The sequence below is a fragment of the Rhodnius prolixus genome, unplaced genomic scaffold (genome assembly GCF_049639745.1).
Source record: "Rhodnius prolixus isolate KJV_2025 unplaced genomic scaffold, Rpr scaffold_6, whole genome shotgun sequence".
In the NCBI taxonomy this organism is placed as follows: domain Eukaryota; kingdom Metazoa; phylum Arthropoda; class Insecta; order Hemiptera; family Reduviidae; genus Rhodnius; species Rhodnius prolixus.
Genome location: NW_027411634.1, coordinates 18086186 through 18104170, shown reverse-complemented (window position 1 = coordinate 18104170; position 17985 = coordinate 18086186). Strand labels below are relative to the sequence as shown.

General features: G+C 31.1%; 3 protein-coding genes across 9 annotated transcripts; 1 reads left to right on the top strand and 2 right to left on the bottom strand.

Annotated features, from left to right (window-relative positions):
- Window positions 1-108: 108 nt before the first annotated feature.
- Window positions 109-3061, top strand: Gdi (GDP dissociation inhibitor). The gene has a single exon (XM_074141116.1). It carries the CDS (start codon window positions 233-235, stop codon window positions 1559-1561), a length of 1329 nt encoding a protein of 442 aa, XP_073997217.1. The 5' UTR covers window positions 109-232; the 3' UTR covers window positions 1562-3061.
- A 750-nt stretch (window positions 3062-3811) lies between these two features.
- LOC141460797 (uncharacterized) lies at window positions 3812-14313 on the bottom strand. 7 transcript variants are annotated; one of them, XM_074141136.1, is made up of 8 exons: window positions 13871-13941; window positions 13565-13706; window positions 9586-9692; window positions 9417-9511; window positions 9167-9344; window positions 8140-8260; window positions 6568-6843; window positions 3812-5518 (listed from the first exon to the last, which is right to left on the bottom strand). In XM_074141136.1, the coding sequence occupies exons 4-8, from the start codon at window positions 9479-9481 to the stop codon at window positions 5388-5390; spliced, it is 771 nt and encodes a 256-aa protein (XP_073997237.1). In that variant the 5' UTR covers window positions 9482-9511; window positions 9586-9692; window positions 13565-13706; window positions 13871-13941; the 3' UTR covers window positions 3812-5387. The 7 variants fall into 7 exon arrangements, with proteins under 7 accessions (XP_073997237.1, XP_073997238.1, XP_073997239.1 ...); XM_074141137.1 differs by lacking the exon at window positions 13871-13941 and having other exon boundaries at window positions 9615-9692; window positions 13565-13592; XM_074141138.1 differs by lacking the exon at window positions 13871-13941 and having other exon boundaries at window positions 9591-9692; window positions 13565-13589.
- Window positions 14072-17811, bottom strand: wol (Dolichyl-phosphate beta-glucosyltransferase wollknaeuel). The gene is made up of 7 exons (XM_074141117.1): window positions 17638-17811; window positions 17394-17565; window positions 16120-16328; window positions 15855-15963; window positions 15509-15752; window positions 15339-15424; window positions 14072-14348 (listed from the first exon to the last, which is right to left on the bottom strand). The coding sequence occupies exons 1-7, from the start codon at window positions 17701-17703 to the stop codon at window positions 14239-14241; spliced, it is 996 nt and encodes a 331-aa protein (XP_073997218.1). The 5' UTR covers window positions 17704-17811; the 3' UTR covers window positions 14072-14238.
- Window positions 17812-17985: the final 174 nt, after the last annotated feature.

Sequence of the window (17985 nt, the reverse complement as noted above, 5' to 3'; positions counted from 1 at the left end):
GTATAAGAAACATAAAATATATTATTCTTAATAGTTTTATACCATTTTTCGAGTTAATTGTTCCACATGTAATCATATTGTTATTGATTCTTCATATTGCATGGGATATTTGTCAGCTTTAAGGTTGGTACTCACTGCGAAGAAAATTGACCTACGTTTGTGGTTCCTGAAAAAAGGAAATCGGGTGTTGTTTTCACCACTTAACTAGTTGTTTTTTCTTGTCCCTTTCATCATGGATGAAGAATACGACGCAATCGTTCTTGGTACTGGACTGAAGGAATGTATTCTCAGCGGGATGCTATCCGTATCTGGTAAGAAAGTCTTACATATAGACCGCAATCAGTATTACGGGGGTGAATGTGCTTCCATCACCCCTTTAGAAGAGCTTTTCTCTCGATTCGGGGCACCCGCCCCTGATGAAACATATGGAAGAGGAAGAGATTGGAACGTTGATCTTATTCCAAAGTTTCTTATGGCTAATGGACTCTTAGTAAAATTACTAATTCATACAGGGGTCACAAAATATCTCGAATTCAAATCCGTAGAGGGGAGCTATGTTTATAAGGGTGGAAAAATTTCTAAAGTTCCTGTAGATCAGAAGGAAGCACTAGCCTCTGATCTGATGGGAATGTTTGAAAAAAGAAGGTTTAGAAATTTTCTAATCTTTGTTCAAGATGTTAAAGAAGACGATCCAAGAACTTGGAAAGACTTAGATCCTGAAACCACGACTACTCAGCAGCTTTACCTAAAATTTGGGTTAGATAAAAATACCCAAGATTTTACTGGTCACGCTTTAGCCCTTTACAGAGACGACGAATATCTCAACGAGCCTGCGGGACAAACTATTCGCAGGATTAAGCTGTATAGTGATTCATTAGCGCGCTATGGTAAATCTCCTTATTTGTATCCGATGTATGGATTGGGAGAACTACCCCAAGGTTTTGCCCGATTAAGTGCTATTTATGGTGGCACGTACATGTTGGACAAACCTGTTGATGAAATTGTAATGGAAAATGGAAGAGCTGTGGGCATTAGGTCAGGTGAAGAAGTTGCAAGATGCAAACAGGTCTATTGTGATCCCTCCTACGTTCCTGATAAAGTGAAGAAAACTGGTCAGGTAATTAGATGTATCTGTCTCATGGATCATCCAATTCCAAACACTAAAGATGCATTATCTACCCAGATTATTATCCCACAAAAACAAGTAAATCGCAAATCTGATATTTATGTATCCCAAGTCAGCTACACACACCAAGTTGCTGCTAAAGGGTGGTTCATAGCAATGGTTTCAACAACTGTTGAAACAGAAAATCCAGAAGCAGAAATTAAACCAGGAATAGAACTGCTAGGACCTATCAAGCAGAAATTCGTCACCATTTCGGACTATTTCGAACCAACAGACACGGGTAAAGAAAGTCAAATATTTATATCTGCCTCATACGATGCTACAACACATTTCGAGACTACTTGTTTGGACGTACTAGACATATTCAAGCGTGGCACTGGAGAAGAATTTGATTTTTCAAAGGTTAAACAAGAATTGGGAGATGAAGAGCAGTAAATATGTGGGGGTATCTTTGGAGCTCAAATTGCCTGATTCATTTAAATAGCCTGTAAGACAGTTAAATACCCCTTCAAGTTTTTCTTTCATCAATTTTGAGTTATTTTTTATTATTGAAAAAAAAAACGTTATTTGGATATGTATCGACTTAAAATTTTTATTCAACAAAAAGCTTGTGGGTTGCAGGTAAAATTGGCTTTACTTTTTTATTTGTATATTCAATATTTTCTTCTCTTTATAAACCTGTAATCTCTAAATAATTCGATACACTTGTCACTTGCAAAAAAAAAAAAAATAATAAAGAAATATAAAAAAAATCACAGGCTTTAGTGGATTTGAGTTACAGTAACTTTCTCCTAATTATTTTCAGTCGTTCAATAATAATTAGCTGTTGTGTGATTTTGTGGTAGTACCTTTCGGCGACAGTTCATAATGTGCTTTAAGGAAGGCTTACCAATTTTAAATGGCTTTGTTATACATATCACACAAGTTTCAACAGTTACAATACCAAAAAACAAATCCATATTATTAATACTCTCTAATGTATTATTTACTTTTTAAGTTTATTTAAAATACCTATTTAGATTATTCCTAGTAAATGTGGATTAGAATTTGTTCCAATTATGTGCAATCCTAAAAAAAAAAAACAAAAAAAACTTTGCATTTAAGTGAATTATGTTTATTTTATTTTTGTCTTTATTTTGTATGCATATTGTGGTTTGTTTTATTTTAAAAAATGAAACATTCCTTTTATATAAATATAATAATTATTAGGACATTTTGTATACCTATCACTATATAAATAAGATTATAATCTCAGCTCTATTAACCATTAATTTCTCTGGGTCCTAAAAAATGTGGGATTTTTAGAGAGCATTTTGAAATTTTAGGGGCAAATCCACCATTCATGAAATAATTCTGTCGTAATAATATTCAGGTTTATTAAAAAAATTATAAGAATATTAATGTATGGGTGGTATATTAACTTGTGTGCATTGTATGGTCACACTTGTTTCCCAGAATACAAAAAAAAAAATGTAATCCCATGATAAAATAGTAAGAGAGTATATACATGTATAAGTATATGTGTATGTACATATCATATATATTATATAAATGTTCATACAAAAAAATATGTAAGTTAATTTCTTTTTAGGCATATTTTTGTACTAAATCTAAAAATGACAAATGGACCTTTCTTTTTTTTTTGTTTTTAATTAAGATTAAATGTGTATAATCCAAGAAAAGTCCGAAAATTACTAGTGAAACAAGTCTTTTTAAATTTAGAAATTAATGGCAACTTAAATTTCAAAAATGAAAGAAATTACCAATCAACTCTTATATTTATGATTATTTGCTTCTTGCTTTATTCGGCTCTAATTCATTGCTTTTCCAAGTTATTTTTGGTGGTGTACATTTAAGAACAAAATAAAATTATGAAAATGTGATGGTATTGTTTTGTTTTTATCAAAATAAATTGCCACGTTAAATAAAAGTTCATAGCTTTACATGAATTTATGGCACCTTTTTGCTTTCTTTATTCAATTAAGTTTTGCTCTGTTTATAAAAGTAACGATTATAAATAAATATAGACCCCTTTTTCAAAAATTTCTCCCGTAAAATGTTTTCTATTTCTTAATTTGATGTGGTGCTTGCAAACTATTTAAACAGCAACTTTAATTTGAAAACTTTTGATTATTTTTTAAATATTGTTAAAAATGGTTCTAATTATGAATTCCTTTAATCCCTCCGAAAGAGAATGGCACTGTGTTATGAGGCTGCAGAAAGAGCATAAAACTGTATCTTTTTGATAAATAAAGTAAAAAAATTAGTATTTTTTAAAAAATTTTAATAAGTAATACGATAATTATAAACTTTATACAGTTATTTTCGCAAGTTAAGTTTTATTATGGCACCAGCTGGTTGGCGACAGAACTCTTTCTAGGGAACAATCTAGTTTAACATTGATTCGTGACGTCTGTTACTGGCGACCTTTTTTATAATAATGTACGCTCTTCATTTGAGTACATGAGAAAACACAAAATTATTTAAGTCAATGAGTGAACTTAATAGCAATCATCTATAAAATCAACCTTTTTAAAATGGCATCGATAAGCAATTAATTTTCTTACCAAAATGCAATGTTTTTTTTTTTTTTTTTAATTTTCACTTAAAAGATCCCTATCCAATTCCAATAAATAAAAATCATTGATTACCTTTTTTTCTTTCTACCCCTGTTAGGGACAAATATATCGAGTATTCTTCGGAAATGCACATTTGAGGTTTAAAAATGTGGGTTTTTATGTAAACTGTTCGTTGTGTACAAAGTACCCCAAAAACAAAAGTGTGCAATCACAAACTTTATGCTACGTTTAGGTACCAGGGGATCCGAATGTAACATAGTGATCAGATCAATTGCTATAACATCAAATTAAATAAAGTAGTTATACCGAAAGCTGTTGACAAGAGTAGAGGTAAAACATTTTTTCAAGAAAATTATTTTAGGACACTTCATTGGAAGGAGTGGTTATGATATTCTTTAAAATACCATGTATTACTTAACATTTATTTGAATATAACAGTTTATTGATAAATAATAAATATGCTAAATAAATAAAACACGTTGGTTCAATCATCTATTGGAGGATAGTTATAATAAAACTACCACCTTATTTAATTAATTAAATTACAGGAACAAAAAGCAGAAACAATGTAAATAAATAACAATACGCAAATAAAATAAAATAGCTAAAATAATTAATGATTGAAACGATAACCAGTATGATAGAATATCTTATAAAACTCATAATGTAAACAAAAGTACAGCCCTCTAATAATTATTCTGCACTTATAAGGAAAAGATTTTAAGGCCAATTCGCCAAGGTATTTGACTAAAAGAGAAAGAGTAATAAATATATTTTTAGACAAAATACAAAAAATATAAAATGTACATCTCGCATTAATATAAATAGATAAAAGATGTAATAATGCACAACTGACTGTATCTTCTCGACCAAAAACATTTTAAATAGAGCATTATCTCTGATTACATAACTTAACTACAGAAGCTATAATTTAGAGCAAGGAACAGCAGAATGTTAGCCTACCCTTAGTTAGTTCCACACTTAAGTGAGGTTATGTATAGTAAAGGAATAGTGTGCTAAAGTTTTCAGGAAAGCGTTTAATTCACTCTCAAGGGGGAAGGATGATTGTCCATTATATACTAAATATAGTTCGTGAAAGTTGATAGTGTTCACTCACACTAACCTTTTTTTAAAACATTTTTTTTGGGTAAAATTTGGTTAGGTCAACGGATAAAATCAGCGATTTTTTTATAGACGATTTTTCTTTGAAATGCATTTCATATATTGAATTACTACTACCCAAATAATGAATAATTAAAAAATTAATAAAAATTTAACGTTTGATAAGTTATTTAAAGGGATGAAAATAAATTGCCGTTCGATTGACGAGCATTTGTTGCAAGAAATGGTCCAAGGCTTTTGCCTTTATCTTTACTTTTATATTCCATTTTATTTTTGGTCTATTAAAAAATTGAAAACCTAATGAAATTAATTTATTTTGTTTGAACCCTTTTGAGATATATTATTTCTTTATAGTGGGAGAAAAACGCTATGGTTCACGCTATGTTGGGATAGGCTTCACTAATGCCTTATTTGAAAATAAATAAATAACAAAATAGTTACAGGTTTTAAAGTAAACATATTAACTATTGAAAACATACAAATTAAATCATAGTTTATAATTTTACATTCAACAAATTGCATTTTTTGTAAGCTATTATTTTTGGAACTGCTTTCTTTAATTAATTTGTAGCTGTATTTTCATCTTCTTGAGGAAAATGTAACTTTTTTCTTATAATCAGAGCTCCAATTTTGCTGATTGAGTCCTTGTATTCACTTCTGTATGGTTTATATTGGACTAATTTGACTGAAGCTAGAAAATATTTTTTAAAAATCAGACATTTTTTACAAAAACCGAGATATATATACAATGCTCTGCCTGGAAGTTTCTCTTTCTAAATTCAAACATAACTTCAATGCCATTTCAATATCTAACTCACTTTCACTACATTTAGAAAGAGATTTTCAAGCATTGCAGCCACTCTCACCATAACTTTAATCTGAACTACTATTATTTAATTAAATTAAATGCATCATCAAAAATTTTATTAGAATTAGCTGGGAATCACAGTAGGTTTGGATGAGATGTGGTCCCCAACAATTCCCTCTAGTATTTCAAAAAAATAATAAATAAAGCAAGCACCGTGAAAGAGTGTTTCGCTGATGATAGAGTCATGCTTGAAAGATCGCTGTGGAGCATTAAAGAAATATTTCAAAAGCTGAATGAATTTTTGAACTAAAACTTAGTTTTAGAGATGGCCGCAGCGAGCTGATCGGCTTTATAAGAGAGAGAGAAGCAGTTGCAAGGCACCTGATTCGGAAATCTCATTGTAAAGCGAAAAAATAAAACAGTGAAATTATAACTTTTATTAATTTGACTTCTTTGAGGTATCTTTCTAAATTTCAGTTTCCTTCCTGGAATTCGTTATAACCTAACATCAATCATTTCTTCCTTGCTTGACCTAGGAATCTGTTTTTTTTGTCCTTATTTTTTTCCCGGAATTATTTTTATTTTGTTACATTTTTTAAAAACATTTAACAGTAAAAACAATCTTTTTGTTCAATTTCAAAATTCAAAATATTAAATAGAAAACAGATAATTTTTTACTTTACTTAAAACTTATTATAATTTATTTCTAATTATACGCATGAGGACATGATTATTTCTTTGTGCCTTTGGGCAAACGTCCGAAACCTTTAATGAACATAGAATGAAGCAGGCTTTTAGAAAAATATCTCTTGCAATCAAAGTTGCTGAGAATCTTACGTTAAACTACCTAAATCAAGTCAGAATAGTCCAACACTCTTCACTATTTCTTAATACTTGGCAAATATTTATCTGATTAGAATTAACTGTCTCACCTTTCTCTTGTTCGGCCTTAGGTTTCTTTGTTACTTTCTCACTTGGGAAACGAGGCATTTTTGATACAGGAGCAGGTTTCCAAGCTCTTTTTACAACAGGATGTGCATCCTGGGCACATGTACAAGGGCGAGTTTTGATATCATGATCACAAGCGCAAGGTTTCGTATCTTTGTGAATTTCTTGGAAGTCATCACTGCACACTTCTACAGTACCTTTATCTTGTGTTTTTATATCTTGCATTAATGATGCAGCTGTCTTTTGGAATTCAACAAAACCTTATTTGAAACAGAAGAGAAAAAATTCAAATTTTATAACTTCTGAAGGTACATTAATTAAAATTTTGCTTTAGTAAAATAAAGTAAAAATAAGAAGAAGCAAAATAATTTTCAACGAAGTCCAATAGTGATAAGTAATATTCCTGATCATGTCTGTTGAAGGTAGAGTTAGCAAAGACATTATTTACAATTTAAATACCTGAAATATTGCAAAACAAATAAAATAAAAAGTTCCAATCTTTGACAACTTTTATTTTCCGACTTTGACGGGCACCGTTGACTCCCGAATCCACACTGTAATTGGGTACTACTCATAAATAAATAATATTCATTTTTAATTGATCCTTAGCCTTTTTAATTAATCCCATTCATCTAAACTTTTATTTTATCTTAATGTTGCAGAACATTTTTGTCAATCTTTTGAAGATATTCATTATTTAAAAAAAAAAAAAAAAAAAAACAAATTATGCCCATAGGTTACGCATGTCCCTTCCTCTGTATTTCGTAACTGCACTATATACAGCAGGGGTGTCAAACTGGTGGCCCCCGAGGTAGTTTCTTGTGGCCCACGACATACTGAAATAAAATCTAAATAGAAAAAGGTTTTATGAAGGAAATAGCGCTTAGGGGGGGGGGATCGAGGCACTATCTCGTACACACCATTCCCAGTTTGAAGACAAGTACAGATGTGTATCCCGGTGCCTTTCCTGGGGGCCTGTGGTCTTTTATAAATGCGCTGACTTAGTTCCAGCGAAGTTTGGAAGCCATATGTCGGCCATTCTCAGTGGAATTCCAGAATGATTCGGTTTTTTAAAAGACGAAGTAGGAATTACCAAAATATATTCATATTTAGGTAAGAAATATCCAAAAATGTTTACTGTACAAATTTTGTGAGTACGTTTTTGTGTGAGCAACTATTTCCTTCTATAAAATTAAACAAAACGGCATACAGATCAAGATTGACTGATAAACATCTTAATGATGATTGTCTGTTCTTAGTCTCTGAATCCAAATATTGGAAAAGTAGGAAAAATTTGTAGTGGCCCACGTGAATCTTGCCTGATGCATCAAATGACCCGTGGTTTAATTGAGTTTCACACCCCTGATCTACAGTCTATAGTTTTATTTCATTTAAAAATACTGTATAAAAAACAATTTATTTCTTATGTTTTCCCTATGTTAAGGTGGGCAAGCACTTATGTCCTAATTTATATCAAAGCATATCAGCAAAGTTGTGCACTTAATAATATTATAAAATTCTTCTTTATGTACTGTGTTCTCACTTTCCTCAATTACCTTTAGCATCAAAATCTTCTTGGTAAGTAGACTTGAATCTATCTGAATAAACTTTCTTTGCAAGTTCTGCAGGTGGAGTTACTTTCATTATTTCGTACAGATACGGGTATTTAGAATATAACTGAAAATAAAATTAAAGGAAAAATTATTTTTCTAATTATACTTTTAAGTGTATATTATTCTTATTATACAATTTCTCCTAATAAGAAGGATAATATATTTTCACATTCAGTCAATCAAAACGACAGATTTGGAATAGTGATGTACTGATAAAGAGGCAAACAAAAAAGAAGAGGACAAACAAATTTTTTACACATCTCTATTGTTATGCCTTATGGATGATTTTAAAATTATAAGATTATCTCACAAATTAGGTTACAATTATGTTATTGTCTTATTATTATTATTTCTTTAAGTTCCATGTATTTCTTTTATTTGTATTTTTACTTTTCTTTTATGTGAAATTTCTTTTGTGTAAAATGAGTACTCTAACTCTTTGCTACGATGTATTTCTAAAAGCAACAAATATATATTTTACATACATGATGTTTGATTCTTATGTCTTCTCTTACAATTATTTTGAAGTATAAAATATATAAGAATACTAAATAAAACTTGAAGATTGAAGGAACAATTTTCAATTAGAATTTTAATAATTGCGCTTAAGAGAAATTCATGTTCATGTTTCATACCAATCTTTTTCTTTGAGAAGTACTTAAAGTGGGAAAACTTGAGTTTAAAAATTGGAGATATTGAAATATACTTTCTCAGCATTAGATAAAGATTAAAATTACCTCTTGCAACGTTCTGGATAAGGTCAGCCAATACTTTCTCCTCTTAAATGACGGTTAATATAAGTATTAATCTGTACATCAGTACAGATGTCATTTCAGAAGAGAGAGAAATCAGAAACACAAAACCGGGGCCTGATCGTATATTTTTTTGTTCACACATTAATTATCGTATCCTGTATATTGAATCGGACTAATGCCCCCATTAAACAAATTAAGAATTATTTAGCTCTTACTTTGCGAAGGTAAGTATTTGGTTGGTCAAATTTGGAGACTATTCCCTGAGGTGGAGCACCCATTTGAGCTGGCATTATTTCTGCATTAGCGATTTGTTCCAACTTCGTTTCCACAACTTCACCATATTTTTGTTGGGCCAAGGCAAGAGCTTTATCTATTGGAGCAGTTCCTTCAGGTCTGCAAAGGATATTTTTGTTATTTAATTTATTTAAAAAGAAATCGAATTATCGTATCAATAAATTAACTTACTTTTTGTGCTGTATTATAACTGGCCATTTGTAGTCCTTTGCATAAGTTGTTAGAAAATAATCCATGATCAATTGCTATTAGAGCGTAATGATGATCTGCAATACAGGATATTGTAAATGTATTTCGTAATATCTCTCGATCTATTAAGTGAACAAAGGTTGTCTAATACCTCACCCAACATAATAATACTCCACCTACACATTTATTTTTGTCTTCTTTATGAATTACAAGAGCGTGTTTGAAATTATAAAATATGTAATTTAAAACTTCTGTCACCTACAATAAAGCAGAAATAGTATTTGTTTTAAAATTAGTTATCTCATTGAAATTTTGAAGATACACATTTTCTTAAACTTTTTTGAAAATGGAAATTTTAATTTGTTTTAATTTATTAATTTTTTGACACGAAAGAAATGAAGTTTCTATGGGAATAACATTATCATACCCAAGAAGTTCATGCATGTAGAAAGTAAATTAATAAGTTATAACTCACACACGAAATTCTCATATTGCAGATTTTCTTCTTTTGATATTTCTGTTTTATAAACTTTGTAAGTGAAAGAACAAATTTTAAATTGAAAAATTCTTGAAAGAGATATTTCATCCAACTCCTTATACACTAAATTTTTCTGAAAGTTAATTTAAAAAAATTTACCAGTTCTCAGTTAGAATTACAATAAACGCGATTTAGAGAAATCGATGATATCTTTTTCAAGAAAACCTAATACCCTTTCAATGACAGATTTTTTTTTGTTAAAAAAGCTAATCTAAACTAGATCAATTAGGTTCCTTGGTTGTAAGCCAACGAAATCAATTCTGAGTTTTCCATGCCGTTTTGCTGTTTATTCACGATCCGCACAAACATATTTGAACTTGAAATAAAAAAAAATAGCATGCTTAATTCAGGCCAAGTTTTTTAATTCCCATAACATTTTCAAAGCAGAGTTGTTAAGGAAGAGATTAGCTCAATGGTTAGTGTAGTGCGGAAATTCCGGGTTCGAATCCAGCTGCAACATTAAGATTTTCTATTCCTAGTAGCTTCTTATAGCTCACTGTTCGGTGATGGACATAGTAGTCTGTAAGAGAGATAACTGACTGGAGAAAGGCTTTGAGTTCACCGATGACTGCCAGATAAACAAAAAGATTGTCTTCAAATAACTATCTAGCGTACCTTACCTCAATGCGTAAGGCTACCTAACAATGGCAGCATTTACTAATGTATGTTTTAAAACCATGTATTATATCCATAACAGTATATAGGGTAAAACCCCCAAACTTTTCAAAAAAATTTCAGCTATTCATTGTGTAAAGTTTAGTAACAATATGGTTTTTAAAAAACAGAGTCATTAGCCTTATGTCCAACCGTCCCAGCAGCCATGATTTTAAAGCGCTCCACTCATTTTAGAGTGCCTTCTTTTACCCACTCTTCTTTCGTAGAGAAGATGCTTATATTACAACTGAATTTCATACACCCGTTGCTGGTCGTCCAGCAACAATTAATAAACATCCGGTTTCAACCCCTCGACAACCGAGGTTCTGCTTTCCATATCTATTAAGGATAATAAATCATTTCACTGCGATCAGAAAAGCTCTAAGTACATTTTCTTATGTTTCAGTGTCACAGTAATAATCAATAAAATGGTTCGCCCCACCAATAAAATTACTAAAATAAAATATTTCATCAAAAACTTTAAATTATATTCCTAATTTTAGGGACACGTCCCACTAAATTAGTTGACGTAGTCGGAGGCAGATAGCAAAGTAATAGGTAACAGTGGTATGCGCTATAACCCTTAATACTTCCCTTTACAGATTTCTGTACAACACACACTTAATTAAAAATTGAAGATATGACACAGTAATTTGAATGATTAGGGAAGTGGTTATAGTTGATTTTAAATTGGCAAATTTTCTTCTAACAATGTATTCTTTAATGATATTAAAGTGGAATATATTTGACTTAAATTACATAAGGTCCAGGTAACTATAACTGTGAGGGAGACAGTTGTACAAGGATTGATCGCTATAACTAATTGGTACCACCGGCACCATCAAACTCGCGAAAAATTGTTTCAATTTTGTGAGATAAATGTTGGTTCCCCAGAAATCTTCTGAACTAATTTTTTATGGGGTTAAAGTTATTTTATTAACAGTTAGCATGTAGTGAAACTATTAGAGTAGAGTAAAAGAACATTTCCAATAGTTTTATGGAAATTTATCCTGCAAAGTTGAAATACTGGTTATTCGGTTTTTTCCTTACTGGGAATTCGAGAATTTAATGTACTTCAAAAACATTTTGGCAGTGAAACCTTAGAAATAATATAGAGTGGCATATTTAAAAAATGTTTAAAGTTGTAGTTAGTTCTTTGGGGATTACCCGAAAAACATTTTTTTAAAAATGTTTTGAGAAAAAATATAGTTGAAACCAGTTTTAAAAAAACGAAAAAAAGAATAACCACGACTGAAAAGTTGTAATAGACAGATTTCGGTATCAAAAACGAGAACAGATGTAAAAGTTTTCTTTTTGTCTTTGAGATACTCTTAGTTAAGACACATACTTTCGCACTCAGAGACCGTGCACTAAAATATTTCTTAATTTTTCTTATTATGAAGGGAACTCAAAAACAGATATTCCCGAAAAAAATTTGTAAAAGTCACAATGTCCTCTTACGAGGTAAAAAAAAAGAAAAAAAGACTATCACTCCGAGTAATTAATATTAATATATAAACAAATTAATTATTAATTTTTTTTTTTTTTGCGCATCAACAGCTGAGGTTATTAGCGCCCGGAGCTTTTTCCAGTGCACTGCCGGCCTCCGGACAGTGTTCTCTCGTTACAGACAACACTGACCATCACCGGACAGTGAGCTGTAAGAAGCTCCTAGGAAGAGAAAATCTAAGGGTCAGCTGCTGGATTCGAACGCGGGACCTCCGCGTGGGAGTCCAGTATGCTAACCTCATAGCTAATCCCTTCCCTATTAATTATTAATTGTTATTAAAATCATTAATTTGGTTTTCTCAGTTCAAGGACTATTTGCATTTATTTTTTAAAGCAATAGTGATTTATATTTCATTTATTTTAAGGTACATATTCATTTGGTAACAATGGAATTTTTCCGTAATATTCATCTTTACAAATCTGATATCCAAGATGGCCAATAAAACTTTGATATTCTGTCTCACCAGTTTTTATTTGCAATATTTCATCAATTTTTGCTAAAAGATAAAGTTTATTTAAATGCAACAAGCTAACTTGATTTAATTCAAATGAAGAAATATTTAATTACGATTTTTCTCAAATGATGAAGGCGGTTGTTTAAATACTTTAGAAGCTAAAGATTCTCCCTCTCCCAATATTTTTCTAGGATCTCTATAACTTTTCCTTTGAGTTGTTAATGGAGGATCACCCCAATTAGGAGGCAATTTTATCCTCTTAGATGCCAAAGTCCTTTTTGATTCAAAACCATCCTCTACGACAATGATATAGTATAGATGTAGGAAAAAAACAACAACAAATAAACTAGTTCATTTAACTAATTAACATTGCACAAGCGTACCGATTCTACAAAATCCAATTTGATAAGCACTTCTCATGCGATCCTCATAAATTCTTTTTAAATATTCCTGATCAAAATATTCATCTATATATTTTGTGATAGACGGCTCTTCTTTAATCAACTATATCAAATGGAAAATATTATTTTTCATTATAAATATCTGAATATTTAACAGAAAAATAAGTGATTAATGGATGTAGTTTCTTTAGGGTCAGGATTTAATCAGTGGTTAAACGTATAATGGATTCCATCACTTTTGTCTCTTACTGTTATTCGTGATATATACTCATATGAGTGGCACAAAGTGCCAATACTTCCTTCGGAAAACCTCAAAGATTGCTTTCAATACATATCAATTTATTTTTTCTCCCTTGCAGTAATTTCATCTCTAAAACAATACTGATGAAGGTCGCGAATGGCCAAAATTTTGCGCAAGCAAAAATATTTTCTTTCTTTGGTTTTAGCTAAAAAAAATCCTTCGTATAAAATTAGTCTTGGCCATTCACAAACCAGTTCAGCCCAAGATGAACCGGCCAACCAGTAACTAATATTATTAAAACTATTATGAAGAATCTAGAAAAGAAATGTTACCCTTTGATAAAATTTCCCAGCTGATTCATATTCATTAGGTTCTCTTAATTTTGTCATGAAATAATCAGGAAGTATATAATCCTTGAACGGACCAAATACAATATCTGAAGAGTCTGAAGGGTCATTTTTTATGGGTTTTGTTCTGAAAGGCAAAGAATCATTTGTGTAAAATAAATAATTTAATATTTTCTTGCGGCGATTTTAAATGTTATTCAAGTGAAAAAAAGAAGTAATATTTAATTTAGGAAATTGATCGTCATCGGTATCGTTTACCAAAATTATATTTTCATACATTAATATACTTACATTTGACAGGTCTTTTTATTAAAATCTCTGCGATAAACACTGGTTAACGGATCTATTTGTTCTCCAAAATCTTTTTTTACATTCATTTTAACTAAGTGACGAAATGTTGGGTATCGGAAAATTCATTAATGTTTTCTAAAAACCATGGAACCCACCATCATTAGAATCATAAGGTAATAAAAATACAAAAAAAAAAGTCAATAATTTTGAACATTTATTTTCTTAATTAATTAAATTCTTAATAAATAAAATTATTTATTTTTTCATATATAAGCGACTTCTTTTTATTTTAAAATATATGAAGTACCTTTATAAAATTGCACACAATGTCTTCTTACTTTTAGTTCATTTATAAAATGGAATGTTTTTCAAGTTGGCTTAAGAGCTACTTTCCACGCCCCTAATTTGTATCTGAGCCATATCAGAAAAAGATCTTTTCCCATTTGAATCCAACTTAATACAGGTACAATCTTCGAGCCTAAAATGATAATAAAATTGTAATTATTGGAATAAATAATATACAAAAATAATAATATGTCAAAAAGCAAATAGAAACCAGTGCTTTAAAACCTAATCTAATATACGACAAGCAATAATGATGTTGAGAGAATTTGGCTACTTGAATTTTACCATTGTCGTATAAATACTAATAACCTAAAATAATTTTTAGTTCTGGAGTCTAAAGTATAATAAATTACGTCTCCGTTAGAAATCAGACATTTTTAGTTTAGGTACCTGAGATAAATAGTTACATAATCCATTCTATGACAATAGACTAGTTCAGTATTAATTACTTAAGTTTTTCAGTTTATGGTTTCCTAATGCAATTTAGTTAATAATTACATGAGGAAGAATGTAATTTTCTCCTAAAAGATACGGTAATCCATTTTGAAGTATAATAAAGTGTTTTATTATTATTTTTTGTAAATCGTATTTCCTAATACTTCCTGCAGTCCCTTATTTCATCGATCTCACCATTCTTTATTATCAAACAGGAGAATGGTTTTATACCAACAATTACATTCTTTGTCAGTTACACTTTTTGCACAACGTAAGTTTACCCAAGTCTGACTTTTGCTAATGTCTGGTTTAATATCTAAAAGGCTGAACTTTTGTTAATGGCCAAAAATGTAATTGCAGCCATCATAAAAAATCGCTTATCCTATGGCGCTCTCGCGTTCCGGATCATCCGAGGAAGTAAAAATTAGTTTCTGCCCATTGTTCACCAGTAACTTAAAACGTACGGCATCGATATCATGAAAAAATTGTACTAAGTTCTATATTTGACATCCAAGGGCAGTCTCTTAATGTACGCAAACATTGTCCAGACAGAGTTGGACTGAGTATCATGGTCTTTTTTCCACAAAAATATAAAGAGGTATTTCTATTTATTTTCCACATTTAAGGTTTTCATTTGATTCACTTTCGTAAAATCATTCCAATAGTAACAGGAAATAATAATCAATACCTTCTATTTCTGTCCAATTGACTGCTACTTCAGCCAGGGGAATATAGAATTTTTCTGCCAAATTAAGTAATTCTACGTCAAACGCCCTATAAAGGTAACAAATTAAAAACTACAATTGAAGTATTTTTTAGCGAAATTACTTTTTACAAATAATATCTAATAAAACATACCATCTTTCTACATGAATATTGTGAAAAAGCAATTCTGCTGTACGTCTTGTAAACAGTTTAAAGCCACATTGGGTATCTTTGATGGACCGCACAGCAAGAGACCAAACCAGAAAATGAAAACCATGCATTAGAAAATTTCTGAAAAGTGATCTCCTTGCTAATGATTCTACTTCTAAATGTGATCGAGAGCCACAAATCAATGCATGAACTTCTGCACCTTTCTCTGGGGCAGATATATAATTACCTATAATCAAACAATAGAAAAAGTTATCATTCAGACAAATGTTTATTAAATTCAAATAGGTTCAACTAAAACACTTAATTAGACGTTTGAACGTATAAGTACTTTTTGTTATTTCCATAAGTGATTCTTCAAGTTTAGTGAGATCTTGAAATTTAGTGGCACCATCTGCGTCAGCAAATAGTATGACAGCTCCTCTGCAACTTAACACACCCTAAATAAAATGGATAATTTAAAGTCATAATATTTGCATAAAAAGCAGGTTAAAATTATGTAAAAAAAAAAAAAAAAATTCTAATTAGAAAGTCAAACTAATATTCTTTCATTTTGATGACAAAGTTTAATTATTATAAATAAAAATTGCACTGACCAGCCTTACTGCTCCTCCTTTGCCTCTATTTGGATTGAGATCAAGCACTCTAACAACGTCAGATCCATATTTTTGAGAATATTTCAATGCAACTTCGACGGTTTTGTCTCTGCTTCCATCACTGGATACAATTATTTCATACTTGAAATCTTTGTTTTTCTCCCGTCGTTTCTCCAAGAAATCAAGTGCTTCATCCAACATAGGAGGTACTAAATTTACAAAGAAATTCCAAAAAATTTAATAAGGCCCCACAGCATTTTTTAAAAAATCTAGTCTTCTTGAACAGGACTTTCGATTTGCGTCACATTTATCGAATTTGCAACTTATTCGAGAGTTTCATTCTTAATCGGTATTTCGTTCCCAGCACGATAGAAAATCCAGCTTTAGAGAAGATCTCTTGGGGGTTGATCATCACTTCAGGAGGGTCTACTACGGCATGCGCCAGACAAAGTATCTGTTTAATTAAACATAGGAGTCTGGTAAGGGCTTTTGAGAAAATGATAAAGGCGTATTTCTCTACGGAGTCGAACTCTAAACCATAACGGCCCTTTGCACGAACAATAGGTGCACTTCCGTAACTTTAGCTTAACATAGATTAAAACTTATATAAGGGAGCGCAGCAGGCAAGACTTTCTTACTTGTAGAAAGAAACATTTCAGATGGTTCTTCAGTATATTTTTGAGGAAAGATCAATAAGCTTCTCTTTTCTCCTTCTGACCTCTGAAACTACTTAAAGAAGGATTGAAGGAAATAAGGGCATCTGTTTACATAATTTTTACAGATGCTTAGAGAGGACTAACACAAAACCAAGATCACTTTACATCCTCTACCAGTGTGTTCCGTCCCACAGAATTACTATTTAATATTTTATTTGTACAATCGTTTAAAATAATAATAATAATAATACCTAAGGGAAGGGATTAGCTATGAGGTTAGCATACTGGACTTCCACGCGGAGGTCCCGGGTTCGAATCCAGCAGCTGACCCTTAGATTTTCTCTTCCTAGGAGCTTCTTACAGCTCACGGTCCGGTGATGGACAGTGTTGTCTGTAACGAGAGAACACTGTCCGGAGGCCGGCAGTGCACTGGAAAAAGCTCCGGGCGCTAATAACCTCAGCTGTTGATGCGCAAAAAAAAAAAAAATAAATAAATAATAATACCTATTTGCGTCGGGTAATAATGCGCACTGAATTGAATTAATCAAAACGCTGGATTTGTTTTTGTAAAAGCGGAATCAACGATCTGTTATTGAATTTATTTCTTAATCTACTTACATCTCTGTTCTTCATCATATGCAGGCACTATTACACTTAAATGAACAGCCCATCTATCACTGATACTTGGAAAAGGAAGGCATTTTTTCTCTTCAGTATCGTAATAACATTTTTCTTTCTCCGATCTACGAATGGAAGGATAAGGAGTAGTGTTGTAGAAAACAACACATAACTGGAAAATGTAAATTAAATATTATTCAACACTCATAAAATATCAACCCTAGAATTAAAGTTCAATACTTACTAACAGCGATATCAAAAATATTAGAATACCAAATATACAAAGGGCAATAAGTATATCGAAATCCATTTCAAAGTAAGAACCGTATACAATCACACATCATTGACTTATTATTAACAATGAATTTCTAACCTGCCCGCCACGTAAACATTTCGTTCATAACTGAAATATGAAGAGGCTACATTGCAGGTTTCATCAGCAAAGAACGGGTATATAAAGCGACTGTGAAGCCGCAATGACAGAAATCTTCTAATGAATCCAGAAGCAACAAATAACTTCTTAAGTTTAAAGGAAAGGAAATGTGTGAATGTAAAGGAAAGTACTGTAGGAAAATCTCAGAAAAGAATTTTA

Coding starts and splice junctions, on each gene's coding strand:
- Gdi (XM_074141116.1), top strand. CDS start 233: ATGGATGAAGAATACGACGCAATCGTTCTTGGTACTGGACTGAAGGAA.
- LOC141460797 (XM_074141136.1), bottom strand. CDS start 9,481: ATGGATTATTTTCTAACAACTTATGCAAAGGACTACAAATGGCCAGTT. Junction 9,345..9,416: donor GTTATAATACAGCACAAAAA/GTAAGTTAATTT, acceptor TATCCTTTGCAG/ACCTGAAGGAACTGCTCCAA. Junction 8,261..9,166: donor CAAATACTTACCTTCGCAAA/GTAAGAGCTAAA, acceptor TTTTATTTTCAG/TTATATTCTAAATACCCGTA.
- wol (XM_074141117.1), bottom strand. CDS start 17,703: ATGGATTTCGATATACTTATTGCCCTTTGTATATTTGGTATTCTAATA. Junction 15,753..15,854: donor ACTTATGGAAATAACAAAAA/GTACTTATACGT, acceptor GTTTGATTATAG/GTAATTATATATCTGCCCCA. Junction 15,425..15,508: donor AATATTCATGTAGAAAGATG/GTATGTTTTATT, acceptor TTACCTTTATAG/GGCGTTTGACGTAGAATTAC.